General features: G+C 38.9%; 1 protein-coding gene across 4 annotated transcripts in view; it reads left to right on the plus strand.

Moving 5' to 3' along the window:
• LSM14A (LSM14A mRNA processing body assembly factor) overlaps positions 1-22,150 on the plus strand; it is a 47,063-nt gene extending 24,913 nt beyond the window's left edge. Inside the window, exons 4-11 of one of the 4 annotated variants that reach the window (XM_075992981.1) lie at positions 3,285-3,407; positions 8,621-8,797; positions 9,088-9,153; positions 12,086-12,268; positions 12,399-12,570; positions 13,411-13,642; positions 15,974-16,030; positions 17,503-22,150. In XM_075992981.1, the coding sequence (XP_075849096.1) occupies positions 3,285-3,407; positions 8,621-8,797; positions 9,088-9,153; positions 12,086-12,268; positions 12,399-12,570; positions 13,411-13,642; positions 15,974-15,997 (977 nt within the window). In that variant the 3' untranslated portion in view covers positions 15,998-16,030; positions 17,503-22,150. The remainder of the gene's footprint in view (positions 1-3,284; positions 3,408-8,620; positions 8,798-9,087; positions 9,154-12,085; positions 12,269-12,398; positions 12,571-13,410; positions 13,643-15,973; positions 16,031-17,502) is intronic. The other 3 variants (XM_075992983.1, XM_075992980.1, XM_075992982.1) reach the window with 3 other exon arrangements.

Here is a 22,150-nt window from a genome sequence, read left to right on the forward strand (position 1 = left end):
GCTATTACTGTTAAAATCCTTTCCTGAGTATTCAAATATGGGATGATTGCAAATTATATTATCCTTTTTGAGACTCTTTTAGTAAATTAAATAGTTGACTAACATTTGAATCATTATTGTACTTACTTAAGTACCATGAAGTTTGTATGACTTAATCTATATAAAGATTTGAACAGGATCTAGCATATACTACCTAGGTAGTAACTACTGTTTCTGCCATTCTTCACGGTCTGTGCCTCTAATCAGAGTATTTTGTGGTAGTGAAGTGCTTTTATCTAATTTCAGTATTATTATGGGTTGTTGTCTTATTCTTTGGATGTCACCAGTAGAGGAGTTTACTGGTATTTTCCATGTCAGTAGACTAATTTTTGCAGTGTCAGATTTTTGATTGATTGATTTTCATACTGGTTAGGATAATTTATGGAGTGGCTAATTAGAAAACTATGTTAGAAGTTGCTTCCAGGCTGGGTGTGGTGGCTCACGCCTTTAATCCTAGCACTTTGGGAGGCAGAGGTAGGAGGATGGGTTGAGCTCAGATGGCTTGGCTTGGAGACTAATCTGAGCAAGAGCAAGACCCTGTCTCTACTATTTTTTTTTTAAATAAATTTAAAATTCTTTTTCTCACGTTTTCAGAAAACGTTTGCTGACACCTGACCTAGAATGGATTCTTGGGAAGTAAAATATAAAATGCAACACCACTTATAATAACATCAATAAAAACCAAATACCCAGGAGTTAATATAGCAAATGATATTTTAAAACTCCTACAACACTATTGCTGAATGGACAGGGTGCTAATTTTACCTTCCTCTCCCAGGGGAAATTTGGCAATGTATGGAAACATTTTTGGTTGTCACAACTGGTTTCTAACAGGCAGAGGCCAGGGATGCTAGGACAACCCTCTCACAACAAAGAATTATCTGGCCCAAAAAATCTTGCTCTGCAGTGAAAAAAACAAAACTGCTGAGAGAAACTAAAGAAGATCTAAATAAATGGAGAATTAATCCATGCTTGTGGATTGAAAGATTTAATATTTTTCAGATGATACTTTACCCCAAATTGACTTATAAATTCAGTATAATCCCAATCAAAATCCTATTGGACCTTTTTAAGTAGAAATTGACATGCTGATTTTTAAAACTTATATGGAAATTCAAAGCCAAAGCAATTTTGAGAAGTAAAGATTGAGGTTTGTGCCACCCAATTTCAAGACTTACTATAAAGCTACAGTAATCAAAACTGTGGATTATTGGTATAAGGAGAGAGAAACACACCAGGGCAACAGAATAGAGAATACAGAAATAGACCAACTCAAATACTGACTTACAAAAAGGTTCTGGCGCAGTTCAACGGAAAGGGGAACATCGTTTTAACAAATGGTGTTGCAGCAGCTATGTATCTATGTTGAAAAAACAAACCTTGACCCTCCCTTAAACCATATATAAAAAATAATTTGGACAGATTATTATTGACATAAATCAGTAGCAGATTGGGGCATGAGGAGGCAGTGTGGTGTGATCAGGAGCTCAGAGAAGAGATGGCTAACCGTCAAATGCGTGACAGAGCGCAAACAATAGGAGGTCAAGTCAGCTGAGAAAATAGAGCAGCGTAGAAATATGAATATACATCACATCGTCAGAGTGGCTTAAGTCTTGGTCATTATCCAGGAATACTAGAGCTAATGGAGTGGGTTCAGCTTCCCACAGAACAATTGAAAGCACTAATCCCAGCATTCCTGAGGAGGTTGTGGGAGGTTCTGTTCGGCCTCTCCTGACCTTGCTGTACCTGCAGCCTGACTGGATTGCACCTCTAAGGGCGGTCCCAGTGGCTCCCATTGTCTGGGATACTGTGCAGTGTTCTGGCGCCCCATTTTAAAAAGGTTTATAAGTAAATAGAATTCATTAAATTAGGAGGAATCCAGAAGAGGAAGAGGGGAATATGTCTTAAAGACCATGTAAAGTGAGTAATGGTTGAAGAATCTGGAGTTTCCTAGTCTGGAAATGAGCAGATTGCAAAGGCCACGATCATCATCTTTGTATGTTTTGAGAGAAGAGGGTAAACTGCTGTGGTCTGAACTGGTAAAAATAAGAAAAGTGACGAGAGAAGAGATAGGCAGATAAAAGGAGGACTTTAGGCCGGGCGCGGTGGCTCACGCCTGTAATCCTAGCTCTCTGGGAGGCCGAGGTGGGCGGATTGCTCGAGGTCAGAAGTTCAAAACCAGCCTGAGCAAGAGCGAGACCCCATCTCCACTATAAATAGAAAGAAATTAATTGGCCAACTAATATATATATACAAAAACTTAGCCGGGCATGGTGGCGAATGCCTGTAGTCCCAGCTAGTTGGGAGGCTGAGGCAGGAGGATTGCTTGAGCCAGGAGTTTGAGGTTGCTGTGAGCTAGGCTGATGCCACGGCACTCACTCTAGCCTGGGCAACAAAGCGAGACTCTGTCTCAAAAAAAAAAAAAAAAAAAAAAAAAAAGGAGGACTTTATAAACTTAGGAGAATAGTTTGAACTTTTGTCTTGACAGTGGAAACCATTGGAAGGCCTTAAGCACTGTAGTAATGTGATTATAATTGTATTTTATGAAAGATTATTCTATCATGTTTAGATTGGATTTAAAGGGTGTTGAAATATAGAGAAAACTTACGTGATGAAATAATAAGAAAAAAGAGCAAAGGATATGAAAGTGAATGATCTATAAGTACTAGAGAAACTTAGAGAATTGACATGATGCAGTACAGCAGAGAATTGGGCCCTTTCTAGGGATTTTATTACTCATATTAGAACTTTTTGCAGCTGCTTTAGGCAGAATGCCGCCCCACAATCCCATCTTAAGGGAAAGCATTGAAACTAGATTTTGCCTTGGAAATGCTGAAAAAGCTCCTAGTAGACCTTTGCGCTGATTTGCCATTTGTATAGATACTTAGTATTAGAATAATTGGACTTTACTGTTGGTGTAGAATATACCGCTTCTGCTACTTCTGTAGCTGGTCTGGGTCCTTGGTGTCCCATCTGGATAACTGCCTGGGACAGGACTGCATGTGTTATGAAAATTGTTTGCATACAAGGATGCTGCACTGGCTTTCTCCCCCCTATTATTGTCAGTCGATTTCCCAGACTGTTGTTCAATATGCTTTAATTAATTTTGAAGATGACTAATTTGTACAAATGTTGGGGGGGGTGGGCAGATAATCATTATTGTCATTAAAATGCTATATTACATTATATAAGTCAAAAGATATAAAAGATTTTTAAAAATTTTTTATCATTTAAAAAAACTCAAGCTGGAAGCTCCTTGACATCCTTTGGAACAGAAACATCGAACAGTGGCACCTTACCCCACAGCAGTGCAGCTGGCTCTGCCTTCACACAGGACACAAGGTCCCTAAAGACACAGCCATCTCAAGGTGAGCTGGTTTTCCTTCCAGGATTTCCATTTTAAGCTCCTATAGTGGTTTTTGTCTTTCTCTGAATGTAAGAAGAGTTCTTGTAGCTTGTGAATCACATGTGTAATTTCTATTTGGTGTTTTTTCCCCCTCCCAATTGCTGTGTTGCAATAAATATTTTATTGAATGACCCAGTATAGTCTAAATGGACTCCTGCTATTTAGATGTTTCACAGTTCTTAGATCATGAAACTGAAATGGGGGGGGAGGGCATTCTCCCAAGTTTGACTTTTTTTTTTTAAAGCAATTATTAAACTGGCATACAACTTAAATGTACCAAATCAGTCCCAGACTCAACATTGAAAATGAGGTATCCTAGATGAATTTGAAGTATCATTTAGGAAAAAAACCCTATTTGTTATACTTTTGCATTTTCCCTAACATCCTCGGAGGACGTAAAGCAGTGGTTCTCAGTGTGGACTGCCCACAACTGAATCATCTGGAATGCTTCTTAAAAATTCAGATCCTGAGACCTACATCAGAATCCCTAGAGCCTAGGGATCTGCATTTATTAAGCCTCTTAAAGGATCCTGTTTCATTTTTAAAAATTCTGTTTTCCACCAACTGGTCTCATAACCTAAAGTATTCACAAGATTCTGTATCTATTTTTACCCGCTGCTAAAGTGGGTATTATTGGTTTATTGCATTATATGGATTTATTTTGGATGTTTACTTTTTTTTAAAAGGTAATATAGGCCGGGCGCTGTGGCTCACGCCTGTAATCCTAGCTCTTGGGAGGCCGAGGCGGGCGGATTGCTCAAGGTCAGGAGTTCAAAACCAGCCTGAGCAAGAGCGAGACCCCGTCTCTACTATAAATAGAAAGAAATTAATTGGCCAACTGATATATATATATAAAAAAAAAAAAAATTAGCCGGGCATGGTGGCGCATGCCTGTAGTCCCAGCTACTCGGGAGGCTGAGGCAGAAGGATCACTCAAGCCCAGGAGTTTGAGGTTGCTGTGAGCTAGGCTGACGCCACGGCACTCACTCTAGCCTGGACAACAAAGCGAGACTCTGTCTCAAAAAAAAAAAAAAAAAAAGGTAATATAAAATCATTTTTAAAAGATGCTATAATCACAGGACAATATTTTTAAAAGCTATTGAGGGCCAGGTGTGGTGGATCATGCCTGTAATCCTAGCACTCTGGGAAGAGGATCGCTCGGTCAGAAGTTCGAAACCAGCCTGAGCAAGAGCGAGACCCTGTCTCTACTGTAAATAGAAAGAAATTAATTGGCCAACTAATATATAGAGAAAAAAATTAGCCAAGCATGGTGGTGCATGCCTGTAGTCCCAGCTACTTGGGAGGCTGAGGCAGGAGGAGTGCTTGAGCCCAGGAGTTTGAGGTTGCTGTGAGCTAGGCTGACGCCACAGCACTCACTCTAGCCTGGGCAACAAAGTGAGACTCTGTCTCCAAAAAAAAAAAAAGCTATTGAGGGTAAAAATCAAGCCAGTGTTAAACATAATCCTATATAGTTCACTTAAGATATTTTGAGATAGTTGTTATATTGATTTAAAATGCTGATTTTTTTGGGAGGCTGAGGCAGCAGGATTGCTTGAGCCTAGGAGTTTGAGGTTGCTGTGAGCTAGGCTGATGCCATGGCACTCATTCTAGCCTGGGCAACAGAGTGAGACTCTGTCTCAAAATAAAATAAAATAAAATGCTAATTTTTAAACATCCTAAGTTTGTTATAGAAGAGTTAGAAATATAGTAAGCATAAGGAAAAAAATAAAAATACCTGTAATTACATTACCCCAAAATAATATTTATATTTTGGTGTGTATTTATTTGGACTTATCTACACTAACGTAAGTGCTTGTGTGTATGTTTGTTGGTTTGGGTTTTTTTTTTTTTGTTTGGTTGGTTTTTTTTAAGAATTCTTTCTTTACTTAGGAAAGATACTTAATCTTTCTAAGTATCCATTTCCTAAACTATAACGTGAGACTTTCCTGATAAATTAACAGACTTACCTATATAGTACCTTTAGCATAGTGCCTAATGCATAGAACTTGCCAATATAAACTCAGTATTGAAGCACCATGGAGCGTGGTGGCTCACGCCTGTAATCCTAGCACTCTGGGAGGCCAGGGCGAGAGGATCGCTCAAGGTCAGGAGTTTGAGACCAGCCTGAGCAAGAGCGAGACCCCCATCTCTACTATAAATAGAAAGAAAATTAGCCATACAACTAAAAATAGAAAAAATTAGCCAGGCACGGTGGCACATACCTATAGTCCCAGCTACTCGGGAGGCTGAGACAGAAGGATCGTTTGAGCCTAGGAGTTTGAAGTTGCTGTGAGCTAGGTTGACACTATATTACTCTACCCCAGGCAACACTAGAAGAATTCTTATTAAAATCACAAATAAGGATACCTACTCACTCAGCATTATTCTAGAATTTTTAGCTAAATCAGAATACTTGAAAAAGAAGTAAGCGGAATAAATATTAGAATTAGCATTATTTGTCAATGCTGTAATTTTCTACTTGGAATTGAGAATTTACTGAAAAACCTAGAACTCAATAGGGACTCAAGTCAGGCAGAGGTAAAATATTAATATAAAATAGATATATAAAAATCAGTAATTGGCCGGGCGCTGTGGCTCACGCCTGTAATCCTAGCTCTTGGGAGGCCGAGGCGGGCGGATTGCTCAAGGTCAGGAGTTCAAAACCAGCCTGAGCAAGAGTGAGACCCCGTCTCTACTATAAATACAAAGAAATTAATTGGCCAACTGATATATATATAAAAAATTAGCCGGGCATGGTGGCGCATGCCTGTAGTCCCAGCTACCCGGGAGGCTGAGGCAGAAGGATCACTCGAGCCCAGGAGTTTGAGGTTGCTGTGAGCTAGGCTGACGCCACGGCACTCACTCTAGCCTGGGCAACAAAGTGAGACTCTGTCTCAAAAAAAAAAAAAAAAAAAATCAGTAATTGTCCTAAAACCTAATCCATTGATTATATAATGGGGATAAAAGATGATGTTCACAATAATGCAAAAAGTAAATTATGTACAAAGTATGTAATAAGAAATATGGCCAACTTCTGTGATGAAAAATGCTAATATAATAGAGAGACATAAAGAAAGTCACAAATAATAGAGAGAAACACACCTTGTTCCTAGGTAAAAGACTCAGTATTGAGAAGACTTTATTTCTTCTATTAGTTAAATTTATTGCACCTTCAGTCAATGCAAATGGAATGGTAGGAGAACTTAATAAAACAGAAAGATTATCTTAAAAATAAATATGGAAGTATAGCTGGACATATATGAAAAAAGTAATGGGCTTACCTACTTAATAAAATAAAATGGTACAAGAATAAATTTAGAGATGAATGGAACAAAATAGAAGTCAGAAACATGAAAGTATAAATAAGAATTTAGTAGACGGTAAAGGTTTTATTTTTAAATTAGTACAGAAAGACTCACTATCCCAATAAATAATGCTAGGACAGACAACTGTGTGATCATTTAGAAAAAATAACTCTAGATTCCTTACCTCATATTGAACACTAAAAAAATAAATACATTTTAAATAGATTAAAATTATTAAAATTTTTAGGATATATGTTGAAAGTTAGAGATATATTTACATAAAGCTATGGCAGAAAAGGCCTGTGAGTTTGCATTTCATCAATAAAAATTTCTTTAATTTCACAAAATTAAGAATACTTGGAATTTTTACTAAGAAAATAACATGAAGAGAGCTCAAGGTGTAGTGTGTTTTTATTATGCTGAAATAGCTTCTGGGTTTATTCCCAATAATATGTCCATTATCACCTATATTTCCCTATTGATAATAACAATTGACATCATGATTAGTAGACTTTAATAGTAAAAAGATTTTATTAAGTACACAATAAATGGGTTTGTTACTTGCTCTGATTGCCCTCTCACTTGTTTGTTCTTCTGTAATACTTGTGATTATGGGACTTTTCTCAAATAAAAGCCTTGATAAAATAGTTTTACAAACTTATAAAATCATTTAAGGTAGTACTATAAAATTAGCTAAAGCAATAGGCTTTTAAAAAAACCTGACATGTGTTTTATAAGTGATTATAATATGTTTTCTCATAGGCCAAAACTTATATAAACCATCGTGATTTCCCATTATAATCATTAGGAAAAGTATGCTATTTCTATTAATAGCAACTTAATTTTTAAATGGTTTAATGGTAACTTATTCTTTTGGCTAAAGTGACTTTGCCGTCAGTACCTGAAATGGCGTCACACATCTGCAATCGCATATTTAGATAATCATAAACTTGGGAATGTTATTAACAAATTGTCCCTGAAGCATCTGGGTGCACAATGATCAGTTGTCAGCACTCGCCAGTTCACCAGTTGTTTGGAGCCGTGCACAGACAGATGGTAACGCTTGCAGCATATTTGGAGATATTTCTGGAGAAAAGGAGCATAACTTTTAAGCAGAACATTATATTTTGGTACAGTATCATGGGATATGAGAACTCCCTGAGCAGAGATTTACAGCAAAACGTTATAGGGACAAAAAACATGATGAGAGCACCCGATCTTACATTCTTCAGTTCATACTGTGGCCAGCCTTTAACCTCATAAAAGGAGAACTAGAACTTGTGAGTACAAACCCCATATTAAGCCAGAATTTGTCAAGAAATCTTTCGAAAGTCAAGGAATGAATCTGGCAACTGTGTAATTTATCTGAAGGGTTTATTTGTTGCTGGCCTTTTAGATTTTATGTTTAATTATGCAAACTCCTAAGGTATCAAAGAACTTCACCTACCTTACTTACTAGTTCTTTCCTTTTTGTCATCTATGAACGGTTGTTGTGGAAAGCCTACATCTGAGCTGCCTACTACATAATCCTTGATAATATTCCTAGGGACTCTCCTACCAAGCAGCAATTTTTGAAAAACTTAAACTTTATTCCACTAGGTAGAAATACAGATAAAGTTGTGAGGGTGGGCTTTTTTGTTTGTTTGGGGTTTTGTTTTGGTCTTTTAATTTTTTTTATTAACCTAGTGACCAGCCCACTAAGGATAACCAGTTTAAAACTCTGGTCTAATAAGTAGATTGATTCAAATTTGTGCTTTGTGCTAAGGATTTGAATTGGTAGAAATAACTCTAGACTTTTTTTTTTTTTAAGGGTCTAGATTATTTTGAAATCCCCAGTAGGGTAGTTCCTTACCTTTTGGTTACGTTTTAGGTCGTTCAAGCCCTCAGTTAGACCCTTTGAGAAAAAGCCCAACCATGGAACAAGCAGTACAGACGGCCTCAGCCCACTTACCTGCTCCAGCACCTGTTGGGAGAAGGAGCCCTGTATCAACCAGGCCTTTGCCATCTACCAGCCAAAAAGCAGTAGAGAATCAAGAGCACAGGCGAGGTAGAACTTTAGCTTTTTACTGTTTCTCAATTGACTGATCAACATTTTCTGCTCACCTTATTTTCATTAAAAGGATTTACTTCATGTGAATGATCCTAGAAGGTTTAAACTGAACTCGATAGAATGTTCAGTCTTTCAGATTTGACTCAAAGTGGTGGTGGTGGGGTTAATAGTTTTTTGGACATTGCATAGGTTTTGGTTTCAGTTGTTTTTTCCCATTTCTGACTTTACAGAAGTTTTTGATTATGTGTCCTGAGTTGATTTGTCATTTTGCATGTCTTCTTCTATAGCCGAAGTACATAAAGTTTCAAGGCCAGAAAATGAGCAACTCAGAAATGACAGCAAGAGACAAGTTGGTAAGTTCTTGAATCTGAAAGTCATATCCTGTGCTTCTCGTTAGAACATTTAAATACATGATACATAATTACTATAATAATGTAAGGGAGGGGTTGGTGATTATGAAGGATGAACACAAGTGAGTGTCATTGTGGTGACAGTATAGTTCTTTATCTTGGTTATGGTGGTGATTATGTAAATCTGTGTATGTGGTAAGATAGATAAGAGGTCATGATAAGATGTAAGATGTCACAGATAAAGACACAAAGATAAACCAGAAAATGAGTACACATGAACCCGGCACAGTGGCTCACACCTGTTATCCAGAAACTAGGGAGGCCAAGATGGGAGGATCTCTTGAGGCCAGAAGTTCAAAACCAGACTGTGGAACATAACATAGCAAGGCCCCGTCTATAAAAAATTTTTTTTTAAAGATTAGCCAGGCATGGTGGCACCTGTACTCCCCCTCCCCACTATTCAGGAGGCTGAGACAGCAGGATCCGTTGAGACCATGAATTCAAGGCTGCAGTGAGCTATGATTGCATCACTGCACTCAACCTGGGAGACAGACACTATCTCTTTAAAAAAAAGAATAAAAAAAGTACATTTAAAAACTGATGACGTCTAGCAGTGAGTTTTTCATTTAAAAAAAAAATAAGAATAAAGAAAAACTGATGACGTATGAATAAGGTTAGTTCAGTTAATTATATTGTGCCAGTGTCAATTTCTTGGTTTTAAGAATGTGCAATATTGGCCGGGCGCGGTGGCTCACGCCTGTAATCCTAGCACTCTGGGAGGCCGAGGCAGACGGATAGCTCGAGGTCAGGAGTTCGAAACCAGCCTGAGCAAGAGCGAGACCCTGTCTCTACTATAAATAGAAAGAAATTAATTGGCCAACTAATATATAGAGAAAAAAATTAGCCGGGCATGGTGGCGCATGCCTGTAGTCCCAGCTACTTGGGAGGCTGAGGCAGGAGGATCGCTTGAGCCCAGGAGATTGAGGTTGCTGTGAGCTAGGCTGACGCCACAGCACTTACTCTAGCCTGGGCAACAAAGCAAGACTCTGTCTCAAAAAAAAAAAAGGAATGTGCAATATTAATAGTTATTTATATAAGATGTTACCAATGGAGTTTGGAAAGTTGTATGGAAGGCACAAAAGAAAACTCAGTACTATTTTTTCATTTTCTTATATCTATAATTATTTTTAATCCTGCTTATCTAGATTTAAGTGTCTGGATATGCTGCCGTGGGGTTTTGTGGTTTGTTTACTCAAACCCAGGCGGTTGGCCAAACCTCGGCAAAGGATGAACACAAACCTGTTACCCTGCTGTCACTTCTGATCTTTGTCAATCTGTATTAAACATTTCACATAATTAAAATCATTAACCTCATACTGTGTTGTCCTCTGCATTCAGTTAACTCACATCAAATATTACTCCTCTTTTGTGTTTTTCTTAGCCGCTCCTCTTGTGTTGGTATTTGGGTTCCCAAGTTTTCCCTATAAATTGTGCTACTTTGTATTGCTTTATTATATCTTGTATCATTGAGTAAAATCCTGTTATTGTGTTGTATTACAGAGAGGTACATTGACAGGAAGGCTTGGATGGTGTAGTACAGTTTAGAGGGAGATAGTAAAGGTGAACCAGGAAGTGTTTATAGAGTCAGTGAGGACTTAACTGCGTTATAATCTGTGGTGTGGAAATGACACCTCTTGCAGTTTGTGATTAGTCTTCATTTATTTCTCTTAACAATACATACATAAAAGGCTTTCTAAATTTTTTTCTCCCCCACCCACAAGCTTTCTAAATTTTGAGAACTCACTATGTATCTGGTACTTTATAGGTATTACCATGTTTCCCTGAAAATAAGACCTACCCATAAAATAAGCCCTAGCAGGATTTCTAAGCATTTGTGCAAATATAAGCCCTATCCTGAAAATAAGACCTAGTGATGGGCATGGCTATGCAGCATATCTGCACAACCGATGCATTTCATTGCGGAGGGGTCAAGAAGACAAGCAGCCATTCTCATCTGCCCCATTGTGACAGCTACTATCCCAGAGGTGACAGGAAAGGTGCAGGCAGCCCCACCAACAAGGTCGGCTCCCCCGTCAGGTCCTGGCCATCCTATGCAAGCTGAGGCTTTGCGGGGAAAATAACACATCCCCTGAAAATAGGCCCTAGGGTGTCTTCTTGAGGAAAAAATCAATATAAGACTGTGTCTTATTTTGGGGGAAACATGGTAGCAATAAGGAGATAACAGGCCGGGCGCGGTGGCTCACGCCTGTAATCCTAGCTCTTGGGAGGCCGAGGCGGGCGGATTGCTCAAGGTCAGGAGTTCAAAACCAGCCTGAGGGAGACCCCGTCTCTACTATAAATAGAAAGAAATTAATTGGCCAACTGATATATAGAGAAAAAATTAGCCGGGCATGGTGGCTCATGCCTGTAGTCCCAGCTACTCGGGAGGCTGAGGCAGAAGGATCGCTCGAGCCTAGGAGTTTGAGGTTGCTGTGAGCTAGGCTGACGCCACGGCACTCACTCTAGCCTGGACAAAAAAAAGTGAGACTCTGTCTCAAAAAAAAAAAAAAAAAAAAAAATAAGGAGATAACAGCAATAATGATAGCAATAAGGAAAACAAAGCCCCTGCCCTCAAGGAACGCACATCAGTTTAATGCAGAAGTCTCCAAACTTGTTTGATTGTATACTATGAGTGTGGGCCCATAAATATAAATGTTTATGAATTTTGTGTGCTATTCTCACTCCATGTACTAAATGTTAATAAAACTTAATTCTTTATTCTAATAAAAAAGACAAATATAATAATGTATATAGAGACTTGATAAGCATTTCTATTGTTGACCATTTAACATACAGACCACAATAATAGTTTCTGTTGTTAAACTAGCTATTCCATATTGAATGTGTCCTTTGTCTATATTCTGTATTAACATAGCTCCAGGTCCTCCTTCAGCTCCAAGAAGAGGGCGTGGGGGTCATCGAGGTGGCAGGGGAAGATTTGGTATTCGGCGAGATGGTCCAATGAAATTTGAGAAAGACTTTGACTTTGAAAGTGCAAATGCACAATTTAACAAGGAGGAGATTGACAGAGAGTTTCATAATAAACTTAAATTAAAAGGTAAGCTTTGATTTTTCTACTTAGAAAATAATCTATTTGATCTATGAATTATGGGTGTTTTTCAAATTAGGTGTCTAATTTTATTTAGTACAAGTCTTGACCTTTATCGTATGTGCTTGATTTTCCTTAGAAGATAAACTTGAGAAACAAGAGAAACCCGTAAATGGTGAAGATAAAGGAGACTCCGGAGTTGACACCCAAAACAGTGAAGGAAATGCCGATGAAGAGGATCCCCTCGGACCTAACTGCTACTATGACAAAACCAAATCCTTCTTTGATAATATTTCTTGTGATGATAATAGGTACAGTCTTTTAAGCTATTCTTTTGCTTTTATGATATTGAAGTGTAAAATAGTTACATATAAATTCACAAGATTAATGAATACTTAAAAATATCTAATGACCACAACTGATTTTCCTAAAAGCAAATTTTGTATTCTGAAGTTTTAAATTATATTATTCCTTCAAAAGAAGAAATAACCATATTCTTTTGTTTAGAGATATATTCACATTTGATTTGAATATTAGTAATTAAAACAGAAGCATTCATGTAAGTAAGACCTTTTCCTACATTATAGTTCAAGGAAGCCAGGGCCAACGTGCTAATATTGCTTTGAAGTTTGATGACACAGTATAACTCTGCCACATTGTAGTAAATGTGGGTCCAGAAAATTGGCAGATTATTGTGAGGTTTAAGAACCCAGTGTAACAAGCTGAGTTCTAGAGGTTCTGCTTCATCCAAATTGTCTTTTCTTGGCTGCAGTTTGGTGCCACCTGGTGGCAGTTTGCTTCAGTTTAAACAGGATGAGTCTGAGTCCTGTGATTATCTAAGCTGGATGACAGCAGCAACAATTCAGACACCTGTTGGGTTCATTGGCATTGGATCCAGAGAATGGGCCAGTAGCGTACTGGTGACACAGGGGTCTACCCTCCGTCTCCTAGCTTCACCAGCTGTATTTGCGAGAAACTAATAGAAATACTGAACTCCTGTGCCATGGCCATCTTGTGATAACTTAGCTAAGATGCTTATTTTTAATTGATCTTTAGGAACTACCTGCCTATTTGGCAATAGTGCAGTATACTTTTGCCAAGAGATGTTCTTTTAAACCTGGTATGCTAAAGATCATTTGCTTTTATAATAGAGAACGAAGACCAACCTGGGCTGAAGAAAGAAGATTAAATGCTGAAACATTTGGAATCCCACTTCGTCCAAACCGTGGCCGTGGCGGGTACAGAGGCAGAGGAGGTCTTGGTTTCCGTGGTGGCAGAGGGCGTGGTGGTGGCAGAGGTGGTACCTTCACCACCCCTCGAGGATTTCGTGGTGGATTCAGAGGAGGTCGAGGGGGCAGGGAGTTTGCAGATTTTGAATATAGGGTAAGTATAATTATATACTTTGGGGCTGGTGTGCTGTTTTATGAGACTCAAAACATTTTTACTTTATTTTGGGTGACAGATCTATTGATTTGTCAGCAAATGAGGAGCATGGAGACTCCGTCCTAAAATGTCACTGACCTAATAATAATATTTCTATACAGTATTTAAAGGGAGGTTTTTGCTTTTAAGTAACTGTTGTTCAGCTACAGTTGATGATTTTGATCATCTCATCTTTGTTGAAGACAATCCCCTGACTTCTGCCCAGGATGTTTTTGTTGAGCCATCTCTTGTAGCACAGAGAACAAAGGACATTCCCCTGTCCCTAGTAGCTTTTAGAAAAAGAATGAGTGAGGTTTTAAAGAGACTGAAAACATTTTTGTCTTTTTTTTTTTTTAAGGCCATTTCCTCTGTAACGTAAGTGCACAGAATATATATACTTCATGATAGTTTTTTAAGTATATAAGAAAACAGCTGTCATGTTTTCTGTGTATGACTGCACTGTTATTTCCCTTTCTCTGAACACTCATTAACAAACCTTTATTAGTACCCTCTGTGTGCATGCTACATGCACTTATTAATACAAACCTTTGTTGAAGCCATGTCACGTTGTTCAGTCATTTTGAGCCTTTTATTAAAACTCCCATCACATATGTTGCAGAATTCAAAATGCACTGTAGCAGTTATCTGCCTGAGTCTTTATCCACACTAGTGGATCCTTGACAGACAGTCCAACCTCTACTTGGATGTTTCAAGGAGTCATAGACTCAAAGGACCCTCAGGCATTGCTCTGATGATTAAAAGGGTCTAATGTTACGTTGTCCTGCCTGTTCTTCCTACTGTGTGAGGGTCCCACTTGATATATTCAGCCCCATTTCTCATTGCCCTTTTAACTTGTCTGATTCAAGAAAGTTGACTTATGGTCAACCTATATACACCCTGTGCTGGATTCCAACCCTAACCTCATTTTACCAAAATGTACAGATTTCTCCTTGTATGCTGGACACTATGCTGGACATTGGTGATAACAAACAGATGCAGTCCCAGCCTCTTTGGTGTTCATTTTCCAGTGGGGAGACAGACCTGGCTAAAAGTCAGGTGCCCCCTTTCACTTACCCTTCACAGTCTTGCCCCAGGTTTGCTCTGTCTTCTCTTCCTATACTGATTTCCTCTTTTCTGACCTCCTGTGGTATCTGCTTTCTTTGGCGCACATTTTAACTGTGTGTTCCTGTTTCATGTATTTTGTTTTGTTCTGCATCACCAGCTAGATGAGAACCTCTTGGCATTAGTGAATATGTACTCTACTTTTCTTTAACCAAAACACCTAACTCAGCATGAAGCCATTGTGGCCTTGAAGTAGTTGCTTATCATGTTGATTAGGAATTTGCTACTGCAGCCTTCAGAAAGGCCACAGGTCCATCAGCGGCTAGCCCCTGATTATCCATTCCAGATTGAATGACCCTTTCATTTGACACTAGAGCCCTGACCTCAGCAGCCTATGCCTTCTAAATCAGATGATCTCGCACCTTTTAAAGGTTGGACTAACAGGTGATTGCTGTTACATGAAGGCAGTTTACCTTTGAGAATTAAACTCCTTCCTCAAGGAACATCTAATACTTCTTCCTATAGATAGATGTCACTGATATTTTCAGCAGCCTTCATGAAATGAGTTAGGCTTTGTTCTTTGTGCTATATTGGCATGAGTCATTACAGTTTTGGGGTGAGCTTAAGCAAACTTGATTGTTTAATGAAAACAGGGTAAGGATAGGATCATAGATTTTCAGAATCTGTAAAAGAATCAGCCAAACTAGAACCTCTCTTTTACCCTATACCCATTAGATAGTTACCCATTCATTATGTAATATATACCCATTAGATAAGGAACCCAAGAGGTTAATTCTCTTGATCTAGGTACAAACTAATAAAGCCAAAACTTAACTCTCATAACTTCTGGCCTCATTTTCATTAAGATTAATGTTAGAAACATAAACTTACAGTAAATGTGGTTCTGTGGTACTGTTTTTTTCCCCTTTTTTTTAGAGAGAGAGATCAGGACTGGGATAATAAGAGTGTAGCCAGCTCCTATTTTGTCTGCTATGATGAGCACCAGTAAGAGTGTAGGCTACGCTGTTTTAGGGGGGTGATATAGATTGTCTTGCCTTTGAATCTCTGTTTTTTCTGAGGGGCTCCAGAGACAATGAAGTATCTGAAACAACTGCAAGACACTCAGCATGATACTGTCTCTCCCCCTTCCCCCTTTTGTTTCTCCTCTCTTCCCCTGCCCTTCCGCCCCCTCCCCTTTTTCTCTCTCTCTTTTTTTTTTTTACCTTTCAGAAAACCACAGCTTTTGGCCCCTAAAAGGTCTGGATTGATCGTACTGCTTTCTGAAAGGTAAAAAAAAAAAAAAAAAAAAAAAAAAGTAAATTGGGAGATGTGAAGGTTGGCTTTGGTGGTGGGCAGGGAGTTCATCTTTTAGTTTATTTCTTTATGTGTCAACTTATACCATGCCATAGGTATTTCAATTTAATGCCGTTTACAAGTGATTGGGTTATTGTGTACACAGATGAAGTTAAGTCTCACATAGGAATTGTCTGTTTCTGACAGTTGGGGTGAGAATCAGCAGTAGAAATCAGGGGTGTGGTAGCATCTAGTCCAAAGGACGATAAAAGCCCCTCCCTCTGACACTGTGTACTGGCCTTTGGTTTAGGGTTAGTCTCACCGGGAAGCTGCTTGAGGTTTTTATTGCTTTCTCACTAGTTACCTTTCAAAATTTGCCCAGTCAGCTTACTGTTTTTCAGAACTTATTTTCAGATTTAAAAATTATCCATTTAAAATGTACTTCTAAATCATTACTTTCTGTTGGCATGAAATTTTGGAAAGAAATGTTATTTTACTGTCTGGGTATTTTATTTCTTAGTAAGGACATCAAAGACTTAAGGATTTTATGAAACTTGTTCCATAGTGTGTTGTTAATTGTATTTGAGTTTGACTACTGAACTGAAGGTTTGATTAAGTTCTATCTCTGTTTTTAAAAGTTATTAGGAGGACAACCAAAGCTAATGGGGTACACCTGTATTCTTAGAGTGCCCTTGTTGCCAGGACCAGCCTCGTAACCCCACTACTTTACTCTCTGCCCACTAGAAAATGCAGTAAACAAGTACTGACCTCCTACTGGGGGTAGAAATTATAAAAAGTATTTCTTGGAAATCAGTGAAACATGTTTTTATGCAAAAGTAAAAGAAAGGTATATCTAAAGGTAATTTAAAATAAACTTAAGCAAAATAAAAAATACTTATTTAATAAATTAATAAATCAATACAGCTGGGCGTGGTGGCTAACGCCTGTAATCCTAACACTCTGGAAGGCCAAGGTGGGCAGATCACTCAAGGTCGGGAGTTCGAATCCAGCCTGAGCAAGAGTGAGACCCCCATCTCTACCAAAAATAGGAACAAATTAATTGGCCAGCTAAGAATACATAGAAAAAAATTTGCCAGGCATGGTGGCACATGCCTGTAGTCCCATCTACTCGGGAGGCTGAGGCAGAAGGATTGCTTGAGCCCAGGAGTTTGAGGTTGCTGTGAGCTAGGCTGATGCCACGGCACTCACTCTAGCCTGGGCAACAAAGTGAGACTCTGTCTCAAAAAATATAGATAGATAGATAGATAGATAGATAGATAGATAGATAGATAGATAGATAGATAGATAGATAGATAGATAGATAGATAGACTCTGTCTCAAAAAATATAGATAGATAGATAGATAGATAGATAGATAGATAGATAGATAGATAGATAGACAGATAGACAGACAGATAGACAGACAGACAGACAGAAACATAAGCTAATTTTTTTTTTCCTTTTTAGAAAGACAACAAAGTTGCTGCATAGTCTACAAGCAAGTCTTTGAAAATAGGTGAATTTCTAGCTCTTCATGGTCCTGAAATTGCCTTCAGTCTTTGCAAAGAATGAAGAATTGGATTCGCTGTGTAACTGTCACCAGCACTGGGTTCTGTTCATTTGTTTTCTGCTTAATTTCAAAGATAAAATGCAGTTACTTTTGGGGGGAAGGAGCGCTCATCTTTAAAAATGAGCATTAAATATGTTTGGAATAGCAAAAGGTTAAGTAATTTCTTTTGTATAGTTAAACTAAAGCAGTACTTCGATGGGACTTACGAGTATTTTTTCATCACTGAAAGGATTTTTTTTATCACTAAATTGTATTTGGCAATTATTGCAGCCTGCCTGCAGCTAGGGCCGTGATACTGTGTTTTGAGCCACAGAAGGTTGTGTGTGTGTGCGCGTGTGTGTGTATTGATATCTTCCTTCTTTTTGGAACTCCTGTAATATGAGGTAGCTTATTTCGTCAATTAATTAGGGTGCTGGATGGTAGAGAATTTTGTCAGTCAACTATGTACACACAGTAAATACTGTTTCTTAGGCAAAGGTAACTTTTTTATATAGTTGTAAAATTCCATTATATTCCATTGCCAAAGAAACATTAAGAACTTTGTATAGCTGTATAAAAAGCAACTAATTTTTTAAAGAATAAACATTTTAAACTCAGCAAACATACTGTGTCCTTGCAGAAGTTGATGTGCTGAGGAGCAGAGTCACGGGCGGGCCTTTTTCCCTTCAGCTTTCTAGGCTTACGATAATTTGATTTTTTTTTTTAATGTTTGGAACATAAATGAAGATTTGATACATTCTTCCATTATCTAAAAAGGATAACTTATTCATGCTTATTGTAAGAACTTCATTTTATAGCAAGTGGCTTGTCACAGGATTTGTCCAAATAATAGATATTTTCAGTATACAAATGTAAATAATCATAGATAAGAGTGTAATTAGTTGTATTTTCAAATAAATAACCCACCCTCCCCTTTTTTAGGACATTAAAACTAGGCATCAATTAACTGTTCTTCCTTTTATGCCTGGAATTTTGTCACGATACCTTGACTCATTCCGTCATATTTCAAGAAGATTCAGAGTGTTTGAAATTATTTTGGTAACCTGTAACACATAACACTGGTCCTTGGGCCTGTGACCCTCAAATGACTCAGTGTAGAGTTCATTGCTAATTATAAGTTAGTAGTAAATCTTTTTGATATTTTAAGCTATAGTGGAAAAAATCTGGCCACTCTTTTGTTTTTATGAAGGCCATGGAATAAAGAGATCCAAAGATTTAAATATTTTTATCTATTTTGATTTTTGTTAACTTTCTCCTTAAAACATTAAGTAGTGATAAAGATGTGAAAAACTGCACTGTAGGAGAATTGGAATATTTAAAGATGGTTGGTATTTTTAATTTTAATTTTATATCTTTTGTATAGCTCTACAAGGAAATGTTTTGTAATTTGGTTTCATTATTAAGATCCAGTACTTGGCAGCCATAGTTTAGCTAATATTGTTTAGTACTGTTTGCTTGCATGTTGACAACAAAACCTTTTGGAGGACCCACAAATCATGATACTGAACACATTTCTGAGACATTCTGAGCATCAAAGCAAGTGCTATGGCAATACTTGTGTAGACTGCTTGAGATGTCCCAGGCCGATTCCAAAAAGAAAAACTGTAAATACTAGTTCTACATGCTCTGAAAGTATGAGTTCATGCGTTTTCCCAGCCCTATGGGTCACTGGCTGGGGCGTTTGGTGCCCCAACAATAACTGGCAGCATGGCATACCTGCAGTGCACCTTACAATATCAAAGCAAGGTTTTTATTCTAAAACAGAATAAAACTATTCAATAAAAAATGTTCGTCAAAGTTCTTTCTCTTTAAACAATAATATTCTCTTCTAGTAGAAACATAACAAGGCCAGGTGCAGTGCCTCCAGCCTATAGTCCCAGCTACTGGGGAGGCTGAGGTGGGAGGATCACCTGAGGCCAGGAGTCCAAGACCAGCCTTAGCAATACAGCAAGACCTACTCTCTAAAGAAAAAGAAACATAATAGGCATCTTTAAAATAGAAGAGTGGAATTATAGTAATGTTTGTATTCCCTGTAATAAATATAAATAAATTATTCTAAGATTTATATGTTGTTATAGATATTCAGGGAAAGCTAAAAGCCCTTTTCTTTCCCCTCCTGAGTCTAGAACACTCCTGAATTAAGATCTGTGGCATTAGGAGACTAAGGCAGCCATGCACAGGCCAGGCTGGAAACTTCATGCCAGAATGTACCCTCTGTGGGCAGACAGATGGAGAAGAAGCAAAACTGGGCTGATAGAACATTTCTCTGTCCAATAGCAGGACTTCATGTTGAGTGATAGGGAGAGGTCAGGAATGTTAATCCAACTGAGTAGCTCTCAATCGGGGTTGAACTGACATCCTGAGAGTACAGTCTTGTATCACTTAATGGTGGAGACTGTTAAGCAATTTCATTGTTGTATGAACTGATCATAGAATATACTTATTACACAGATCTAGATGGGATAGTCTCCTACACACCTAGGCTATAAACCTATACAGTATGTTACGGTATTGAATATTGTAGATAATTTTAACACAATGGTATTTGTGTATTTAAATATATCTAAACACAGAAAAGGTACAGTAAAAATAGGGTATTATAGGCCAGCCACAGTAGCTCACACCTACGAACCCAGCACTTTGGGGAGGCTGAGGCTGGAGGATACCTTGAGGCCAAGACCAGCCTGGGCAACATAGCAAGACCCCATCTCTACCAAAAAACAAAAGGTTAGCTGGGCGTGGTGGTGCGTGCCTATAGTCCCAGCCACTTGGGAGCTGAGGTGGGAGGATCATTTGTGCCCAGGAGTTCAAAGTTGCAGTGAGCTATAATCATGCCACTGTATTCCAGCCTGGGTGATAAGAGTTAGACCCTATTTTAAAAAAATAATAATAATAGGGCATGATTGGCTGGGCACAATGGCTCACACCTGTAGTCTATGCTACTTGGGAGCCTGAGGCAGGAGAATTGTGTGAGCTCAGGAGTTTGAGTTGCTGTGAGCTAACGCCACAGCACCTCTAGCCAGGAGAACAGAGCAAGACTCTGTCTCCCCCCCCCCAAAAAAAGGCTTATGGGACCACCACTGAATATGCAGTCCAGTCCTGCATTGACTGAAATGCTGTGTGGCATGTGACTGTATTTAAGAATGTGAGGAGATGTGTATTGTCATAATAACTAGGGATCACCACTGGTACTTAAGCGTAAACAACAGAGATGGTAAATGTCCTACACCATGCTGGGTAATGCCACGTAAATTATCCAGTGCAAAGTGCAGCATGCCCCTTCCACATTGAAAAACACTGACTAAAGACCTTTCACCGGAATGACAATGCATGGGGGATTACTTTTTCCTCCTGACTTTTAAAAATGTTTACTGCTTAAGAAATTGTTTTTACATGGGCTATGAAAAGACAAGGGACATTACTTGTAGTAGCGCTGTCAACATTTTGGAAACCTATTAATCACATAGCAGTTACCACTTCATCATGTTCTCCATCAGTGGTTCACAAATCTCATCAGAATCTACTGAGGAGCATTTTTTAAAAATACAGATTCTCAGCCAGGCATGATGGTTCACTCCTATAATGCCAGCACTTTGGGAGGCTGAGGCAGGAGAATTGTTTGAGGCCATGAGTTCAAGAGCAGCCTGAGCAACATAGCGAGACTCCGTCTCTGCAAAAGATTTCAAAAATTAGCTGAGCATGGTGGCTTACTCCTGCAGTCCCAGCTACTCAGGAGGCTGAGGCAAGAGGATCACTTGAGCCCAGGAATTCGAGGTTACAGTGAGCTATGATTGTGCCACTGTGTTCTAGCCTGGTTAACAGAGCAAGACTCTAATATCTCTAGGGTCCTGATTCTGAAATTCTCTAGTAGGGCCTAGGTCTTATTAGTCCCCTAGTGGTTCTGATCAGCGAAGGTTTGGAAAAACAGTTACTCAGCATCACAACTGGCTTTTCTCCAGCCTCCTGCTTTGAGGGCCTTGGTAAATTCTACAGTAGGATTATCTTACTATTTTCCCATCTTTCCAAATGTAGGGCATGAAGAGACAGAAGGGACTAAGTGGAAGGGGGACATCCTTGGACAGGATATGGGGGGAAACGGGGAGGTTGAAACTCAGGTTTTCTCCAGAGTTTGGCTGTTGTGAGTACTGACACTTAGGAGTTCGCTTAGAGCAGGGGTCCTCAAACTTTTTAAACGGGGCCAGTTCACTGTCCCTCAGACCGTTGGAGAGTGCACACTGTGGGCCCAGGACGAGTTGGCTGCTAAGCAGGACAGGCAGCGGTGGCAAAAACACCCGGAGGGCCGGATAAATGTGCTAGGCAGCCCGCATGTGGCCTGTGGGCCGTAGCTTGAGGATGCCTGGCCTAGAGGAAATGGGTATGTATTGCTTGTGTCTCTTAATTTTCCATGGCTGTTGTCACCTGTGTCTGTGAGTTATCTGCCTGTCAGAGAAACTGCTCTCTACTGCAGGGTGCCTGTGTTCATAGCAACCTCTGCTTTTGCCGAGAAGGGTTGTTTAGGTTCAATAAATGACTTTTCAGATCTTA

The sequence above is a fragment of the Microcebus murinus genome, chromosome 16 (assembly GCF_040939455.1).
Source record: "Microcebus murinus isolate Inina chromosome 16, M.murinus_Inina_mat1.0, whole genome shotgun sequence".
Classification (NCBI taxonomy): Eukaryota; Metazoa; Chordata; class Mammalia; order Primates; family Cheirogaleidae; genus Microcebus; species Microcebus murinus.